This window comes from Corvus kubaryi, unplaced genomic scaffold (assembly GCF_017639235.1).
Source record: "Corvus kubaryi isolate FWS band 111438036 unplaced genomic scaffold, C.kubaryi_AGA036_p1.0 34422, whole genome shotgun sequence".
NCBI lineage: Eukaryota > Metazoa > Chordata > Aves > Passeriformes > Corvidae > Corvus > Corvus kubaryi.
The window spans coordinates 1-8,493 of record NW_024580739.1 but is presented as its reverse complement, the minus strand read 5'-3'; the positions used below and the strand labels follow the sequence as shown (position 1 = coordinate 8,493).

The 8,493-nt window shown below is 54.4% G+C and overlaps 1 protein-coding gene across 1 annotated transcript in view; it reads right to left on the bottom strand.

Moving 5' to 3' along the window:
* ZCCHC17 (zinc finger CCHC-type containing 17) overlaps positions 1–8,337 on the bottom strand; it is a 10,841-nt gene extending 2,504 nt beyond the window's left edge. The window contains exons 1-2 of the mRNA XM_042019730.1: positions 8,209–8,337; positions 6,262–6,410 (exon numbers count right to left, since the gene is read on the bottom strand). Of these exons, the coding sequence (XP_041875664.1) occupies positions 6,262–6,387 (126 nt within the window). The 5' untranslated portion in view covers positions 6,388–6,410; positions 8,209–8,337. The remainder of the gene's footprint in view (positions 1–6,261; positions 6,411–8,208) is intronic.
* Between the last annotated feature and the right edge of the window lie 156 nt (positions 8,338–8,493).

Below are 8,493 nucleotides of genomic sequence, written 5' to 3'. Positions count from 1 at the left end.
CCCCTCACACCTCTTCCTGCTCTCCTGGATTCCCTTGCACACCCTCCCGTTTCCCAACTTCCCTTTCACCCTTTCCTGCTCCCCAACCTCCCCTGCACTCCCTCCTGCTCCCCAATTTCCTCTGCACCCCCTTCTGATCCTCAACTTCCCACTGCACCCTCTCCTGCTCCCCAACCTCCCTCGCACCCCCTCCTGCTCCCTCCCCCTTCAGAGCCCCCCATCCTGTGCTCCAGACCCGACCTTCGGATGCAGCACGAGAGCAGGTGGTGCTGGAATGAAGCTCGGAAGGAACTTTGAAATGGCTCTGAAGCCTCCAGTTTGAGGCGTGTGATGAAGCAGCGGGCAGAGACTGCCCTGAGACCAGGCCCGGGGGCACTGGGATCACCCCGAGGCACATGAGCACTATTTAATGGTGCAGGATGGCAATTTGGGGATGTTCAATCAGATCACGGGCCTGGGGAGGGGATCTGATGGATCCCGTGCTGCTGCATCCCCTTCCAGCAGGGAGCAGGAATGCTGCCAGCAGCTCCCGAGGGCCTGGCAAAGCCCATCCTGCAAAAGCTCAGGTGCTCCCTCGAACCCCCCCAGCTCTGGGAAGTGAAGGGACAGCAGGGAATGGGCCTCCAAAACCAGTGCAGCACCTCGCACACGGGGAACGCAGAGCTCCAGCTCTGCCCAAGCACAGCAGCACCAGCCCCAACGAGGATCCACCAATTCCATCCCTGGACACATCCACACCTGAGAGACTTTCCTGGCAAAAGGCTCTCAGAGGATCAGGGAATGGATTGGGCTGGAAGGGACCTTAAAGCCCACCCAGTGCCACCCCAGGGACACCTCCCACTGTGCCAGGCTGCTCCAGCCCCAATGTCCAGCCTGGCCTTGGGCACTGCCAGGGATCCAGGGGCAGCCCCAGCTGCTCTGGCAATTCCATGCCAGCCCCTGCCCATCCTGCCAGGGAACAATTCCTTCCCAAGATCCCACCCAGCCCTGCCCTCTGGCACTGGGAAGCCATTGCCTGGCTCCTGGCCCTGAATCCCTTGTCCCCAGTCCCTCTGCAGCTCTCCTGGAGCCCCTTTAGGCCCTGCAAGGGGCTCGCAGCTCTCCCTGGAGCCTTCTCCTCTCCAGCTGAGCACCCCCAGCTCTCCCAGCCCGGCTCCAGAGGGGCTGATCAGGAATTTTTGCTCTATTTGAGGACACAAGGAAAGAAGCCAAGGAGGGTTTCAGGGAGCAGAGATGTCCAGTGAGGCAACCAAAGCCCTGGAACAGGCTTGGACAGCCCCAGTGAGGAATGTGGCCCAGCAAGCTCAGCTCAGGGCTCTGACTAACCCAGCTTTTAAGCTCCTGTGCCCAAACTGGATTGGGTGTCCAAGCACCAGGCCCGGGCTGTCAGCTGGGGAAGAAGGAAAGGAGCTGGCAGCTTATTTTTAATCAAACAGAACAATTCCAGGGAGCTGCAAGAGCCAAGACAACACCTGGAGCTGAGAATCAGCGTCCTCTGGGATCCCAGGGAAGGGAGCAGCGGATGGAGTCGCACCCACCACACCCCTGGCACTTTTTAGCTCCACAACAGCGCTGCAAACACCCAAAATGGGGTCTGTTCTCCTGTGGGGTAACAACAGCCTCACCACGAAGGCCCTGACCCACAGAGGAGAGGCAGAAGCAAATCCTCCCGGTCCTGAGAAGAGGATGGGAAGGAGTTAAATCTTCCCGAGAAGGGGATGCAGCAAGGAGAATTTTCTCAAGCTTTTCCAGCCCGTGCACATGGTGAGAAAGTCTGACAAGACCTTCGCAAGCAACAGAGTTTCATTCCAGAGCTTGGGAAACTTTCTCAGGACGTGAGGGCTGCAGGCAGGACAGGATGTCGCACACGCTCCTGGGGATGGAACAGGGGACATGAAAGCACACGAGGGCATTGTGCTGGCTGGAAAAAAATCAACAAACCCTCTCTCTCCCCTTTTTGGGGGCTTCTAACAGCCAAGATCACTCCAAGAGAGACAAATTCCTGTTCTGGCACACAGTGGGGGTCTTGGGGTGTCCTGTGCAGGGCCAGGAGCTGGACTCAGAGATCCCTGTGCCTCTTCCAACCCTGGATGTTCCATGATTCTCTGATTCTCTCCGTGCAGCAGTGCAGGCACCTCAGCAAGTGAGCACAGCCTGGGCTGGAAATGCCGCGGGAAGCAAGGAGAGCTGAGCATTCCCAGAGCAGCTGGGGCTGCCCCTGGATCCCTGGCAGTGCCCAAGGCCAGGCTGGACACTGGGGCTGGAGCAGCCTGGGACAGTGGGAGGTGTCCCTGGGGTGGCACTGGGTGGGTTTAAGGTGCTTCCACCCCAAAGCATTCCACGTTTTTTTTCGGTAGCAGGAGGCGGCGCTGCTCCAAAATCCTCCTGCAGAAGCAGCATCCTGCTGCCAGAGCACAGCTCTCCCTGGATGCAGCATCCCAGCCCAGGGAGATCAGCACTCTGCAGGGCACCAGGGCACTCAGTGAGCAGGGGGAGCGCTTCCAGCTCAGGCACTGCCCAGCAGAGCCCAGGTTTGTGCCTGCAGGGACACAGCCCAGCCCTGACACAACCCCGAGCTGCCAAGTGCCCTCCAGCAGTGCTGGCAGGGGCTCAGCTCAGCTCTGGGCACACCCAGCACTCCAAACACGGCATTTTGGGGGAATATTTGGAGAGGATTTGGCTCAAGCAGCTCTCAGTGCCAAGAGGGCTCACAGCACACAGAGCTGCACTTCACAGTTCCCTGCACATCCTGCCCCACCTAGGCAGCAAACACACCAGAACCCAACACAAGCGCCCCAAAACCTCTCTCCCAAGCCCCTGCCGGAGCTGCCAGCAGGACAGCAACAGGCTCCAGTGCCGATTTTCATGGAATTCCTTCCCTACTGCTCCAAAACCTGCTCCAAGAGGGGCCCCCCCAGCACTCCAGGCTCCCTCCTGCCCTTGGTGAGGAAACTGCTCCAGGCTGTGCTCTGAGAATGCTACAACAGCTCATTCCTCCCAAAGGTATTCGGGCTTGAGATAAGAGGGGAGTGCCCAGAACTCTCCAAGAAGCTGAAATATCTTTCACCAGACCCTTCTGAGGAGTTATGATCCCATTCCCAAAGATTTTGTGTCTGTCCTTGTGGAAAGCCAGAATGGAGTTCTAATGTGTGTCTGCATCTCCAAGGGTGTGCCAAGAATCCTTCCAGGCTTCTCAATTTTATTCTTTATCCTTATTCCACCACCCAATTTCATCCCAAACCAGATGCATTACATAAATCTAGAGGTATTTTTGCATCCTTTGTTGGAGGAGCAGGCAGGATGAAGCTGAGGAGAAACACCCAGCCTATAGCCAGTAAATAAAGACAGCCAGATTCGGAAAAATTCGGATGAAGACAATGTGTGAAGGGCTGCGCCCTCTTAATGCCACGGAAGAACCAGTAAAACCAGTAAAAGTGAGGATGGACCAAGGCTGGATGAGCCACAGGTCACAGAACAAATACCCTTAGGCGTGGTTTGCACATGAAGATCTGCAGGAAGATCTGGAAATCTTCCACAAGGTGGGGAAAAGAGCAGCAAAGCCTTAAAAAAGCCCCAATCCCAAAGGCCACCCAAAACCACCTCAGGGATGAGCTGTTCCATGTGGAATAAAGCCTGCAAGGAACTTAGAAATGGATCTAACCCCTCAAACTGGAGGTTGTGTGAGCAGAAGATGGGATAAACTTGGAGAATTTCACTCCCAGGGGTTATCCCTCGGTCAGCACTGCAGGTTTTTTTCTTGGAAGGCAAAGACAGCAGGATCAGAAGGGCTCAGCCATTCCCAGCCTGCTGCCTCCCACACAAGCCCAGCAGGGACACGGCTGTTCCCACAGGAGCTCCCTCACCTCGTGACCCCAGGAGGGAAAGGGACACAGAGCCTGTGCCTGCCCAGCTGTCCCAAACAGGCTCCAGGGCTCACGGCTGCCACGGCACCACGGAACTGTGGAATTGTTCAGGTCGGAAAAGCCCTCCAAGACCAGCCAGTCCAACCCAGCCCGGCCCCAAGTGCCACATCCACGTGGTTTAGGAGCACTCCCAGGGATGGGGACTCCACCCCTGCCCTGGACAGGTTTAGCAATTCTTTCCCTGAAGGATTTTTCCCAATATCCAGTCTAAACCTCTCTCAGCACAATTTGAGGCCGTTCCCTCTCCTCCTGTCCCTGCTCCCTGCCAGCAGAGCCCGACCCCCCCGGCTGCCCCCTCCTGTCAGGGACTTGTGCAGAGCCACAAGGGCCCCCCTGAGCCTCCTTTGCTCCAGGCTGAGCCCCTTTCCCAGCTCCCTCAGGAATTCTCCAGCCCCTTTCCCTTCCCTGGACTCGCTCCAGCATCTCCTCCTCCCTCCCAAGTCCCCCATTTTCTCAGGGATTCCAGGAGGCAGGAGAGGCCTCACACCCCCAGTGCTGCCAGGGAGATCTGCCACCCCAGAGATGGGCACTGTCACACCAGTGCCACCCCCGTGCAGGGACCTGAATCCAGCTCCACCCTGTAAATGCTGTGGGGCTCAGGCAAGAGGGAAAAGAGAAGCTGGGAACCACTGGGAAGGCAAGGTGAGAAAAAAGGGGGTGAGGACCCCGGAGTACCTCAGGAGAGGAATCTCTGGGAAGAGGAAAAAAACCCCAGAAACTGCAAGGAAACATCAGATCCAGGAAAGCACAAAATGCTGATCCTGAACAAGCACAAATGTCATTCTCACTGCTGTGACACTCGGTGGAAACGGGATCCCTTGGGGGCTGGCAGCTCCCTCCCCTCATTTCAAAACCCCAGCCCCACAGTGGTGTCACACAGATGGGATGGGACAGGTCACAAGGAGGCTGGCACTGAGGACACGGAGCCATTTCCACGTGCTGTAAATCCCGGAGCTCCAGGGAGGCACATGGCAGCTCCCAGACAAGATCCCCGCAGGCACTCGAGACTACAAGGGAACTATTCATCTCCAGGATCCCACATCCTGCCTCCAAAAAAGCTCCCAGTTTTATTATTCCAGCTCTGGAAAACATCTGAAAACTTTTGATGTCATCCCTGAGAAGGGAGGGAGATCAAAGGGACAAGGGAGATTTCAAGGAAAGCTGTTAATCCAGCAACCCCCCCAAAAAATCAGGGACAAATTCAGGACAGTGACCCACATTTCCTGTAGTGTCAGCAGGGCAAGACCCCACTGGGAATCCCCATCCTGGTGGATGGGCAGGGGTAGGATAACGGGCTCTTTGTGCACCTCTAAGTGCAATTTCTCCCCACAACACTGAAATAATTTGAGCCTTTTCTGCCTGGTGCCACTCTCCAGGGATACAGAGAGGCCACAGAGCTGGAAAGAGGGGGGGGGGGGAAAGAAAAAGGGCTTTGGAAGTGTAATTAAAAGTGGGACTGTGAAGGGGCTGATGGAAGAGTTGATTTATTGAAGCCTTGAACTGGATTGTGGCTGCCCCTGGATGTGTCCCAGGCCAGGCTGGATGGGGCTTGGAGCAACCTGGGATAGGGGAAGGTGTCCCTGCCCATGGCAGGGCTGGGATGGGATTTAAGGGCCTCTCCACCCCAAACCACTCTGGGATTCTGTGAATATTTGTCACTGAATAAACCTGACCACCAAAAGCTCCTGGTTTGGGTTCAGGCCTCCTCTGTGTTTTATTTTAACCCATCCTGCTCTGAGGCAGAGGGCAAACACTGCCTGGAAAATGTCTCTTATCTGGTGCCACTTTCCCAGGGACAGGAATTGCTCTGGAGCCTGGGAATGCTCCCTGTGCAAACACAGCCAGGGGTTTTCCCCCAGAGCGTGCAGATAAAGCCCATTCCCACAGCTCTGGCTGGGTCAGGATACCCCTGGAGCCAGCAGGGCACTGAGCTCAGATCAAAGAAAGGTGTGAGGGCAGGAAAAGGGAGGAAAACAGGTCATTGGCAGCAATCACAGAAATTCAGGGCACTGAAGCAATTCCTATAGAGCCTCACAACGACCAGGAAAAACAGTAATCATCTTCTCACTGCCAGAAATCTCTTCTGAGAGCTGGGTGCTGTAGCACAAAACCAGCTTAAAGACAGCTTGACAAGGATAAAAGGAGAAAAGCTAAGAATTAGTAAGAAATCTGCATAGGACGTTCCTGTTTTGCTACAGAATCTGCCCAAAACTGAGGCAGCTCCTCAGGCCAGACCTGGCTACTCACACCCACGCTGCTGTAGTAACTCAGTTGTAACCACAGAGCAAATACCCATCCCCCTCATCCTTTTCCAGGCCAGCCTGAGCCCACCTTGTACCTTCTTCCTCTTTTTTGAAGACTCCTCAGCCTTGCTGATCTTTTTATCTCCTTCACGTCCTGCTGCTGCCACCTCCTCCTCCTCCTCCTCTGGAATGAGGCTGTACTTGGTACCTCCAGGCTGCATGAAACACTCCTTGGCAAAGTGACCTGGAAAAAAGGTGTTTGAAGGAACAACCCATCCCCTTTTCCTTTAGTTTTATTCTCTTTTTAACAATTCACACACCTCAAGTGCTGCCAAGGCTCTTTTTGATTATTTTTAGTGCCAAGGAGACAATCTCCACCGGACCATTTTTGATCCTGAAATTTTAGCTGGTTGAACGTGCCCTGATTAAACAGGACAGGGAACAAACATAACCCAGGTCATCCTGGAGGCGAAGAAGAAAATAAGTCTTGTCTCAACAAGCAAAAATGTGTCTCTGCAGGGGCTTAATCAGCCCAGAAGAGAGTGGGGCAAAGGTAAATTGGTGTGATTGGCACCCAGAAAATGAGCTAAAGCCACAAAGAAAGAGAAATTCAGCTCATCTGGTTCTTCCCTTTCTCCTCTGGAGACATCAAAGTTGACCTACTAAGAGCTGCAGTGGAAATTTGGAGAGCTGGCACCTGCTGTTAGGAGGAGACACTGTTATTAAAAAGCAGGTTGGAAATAGGCATAATCCTGGGTTTTGGGGTTCTTTCAAAGAGTGTTTTATATAGAACAGTCCTTCAAATAGGAATAATTCTTTAAAATAGTATTTTAAGGATACTCATGTACCACTACAGAGCCCACACTGATCATTAACCTCCTCCACAATAGCAGGAGCTCCGTTAACCATTCACTCCACATAACACAAGTAGGGCCACAGCAAAAACTCCTGCACAAAAAAAAACTACTTTATGCCTCAGCAACTTGAATAAACCTGCTGGAGGCACCTCAAAATCCATCTTCACGCTGCTGAACCAGGCAGGACGCCCTTTCAGCAGGTCACAGACTCGGTTTTAGCTCTGAGACACAGCTCCAGCGTCCCAGCAGCTGAGCTGGAATTCTCAGTGGTGGTTGTTGGCAGTGAGGTGATGGCTCAAGGTTGGTTTGCTTCTCAAAAACCAGAACCAGAATAAGATCTCAGCTACGAGACACAGGAAGCAAAGAGGGCAGGAAGGGAACTCGTCCTGAGCTGTGCCCAGCTGGAGGCACAGAACGACTGGGGTTGAAGGGAGCCCTGGAGATCACCTGGAGCAGGTGACACAGGGACAGCTCCAGGGGGTTTGGGATGTCCCCACAGAGGGAGGCTCCAACCCTCCCTGGGCAGCAGCTCCAGAGCTCTGCCACCCTCATGGCCAGAAGTTCTTCCTCAGGGTGGCGTGGAGCTCGCTGGGTTTTGTTTGTGGCCATCACCCCAGCTGCTGTCCCTGAGCAGAGCCTGGCACCATCCCCGGGCACCCCGGGGGTATTTGTGTGGGTGATGGGATTCCCCCTCCGTGTTTTCTTCTCCACAACAACCAGGCCCAGCTCCCTCAGTCTCTCCTCATCTCTCCAGTCCTTCATCATCTTTGTGGCCCCTCACCAGGAGCCCAAGGGGGTGTGATTTTAAGGAATAAACTCTTTTTTTTTTTTTTAAAGGACTTGAACTAAGTCTTCTGTTTTTGCAGCAAGTGATAAAAAATGCCTCCTCTAAAGGAGAAACATGGCACAAAAATTCATTCCCTTTGCACAACCATGTGTAACCACGTCAGCAGGCTGCCCAGAGCAGCTGGGGCTGCCCCTGGATCCCGGCAAGTGTCCAAGGCCAGGCTGGACACTGGGGCTGGGAGCAGCCTGGGATGGCAGAAGGTGTCCCTGGGGACTGGAATCTGATGAGCTTTGAGGTCCCTTCCAACCCAAACCATTTTGGGATTCTAACCATGATACAAGCCCACCAAGGGTCGCTGCCTGCCTGGGACAGGGCAGTAAGGAAGCAGCAGAACCCACCTTTGCAGCCACATTTCTTGCACACCGTGTTCAGGACGGCCTCCAGGGTGATCTTCTGGCTCGTGTAGTCCCTGAAGGTGCGTTTCTTCCTCTCATCCTGGCTGGGAGGAGAAGGACAGCGCCATTTTCAATCCACTCTCATCTTTAACCTTCCGTTTTTACACCAACACAACCTGAGCACAAGGTTTAAAGGCTGCTCTCAAAGTAAAACGTTGTAAAAGCAAAGAGCAGAGCTGATCTGGCCTTGGACACTGCCAGGGATCCAGGGGCAGCCCCAGCTGCTCT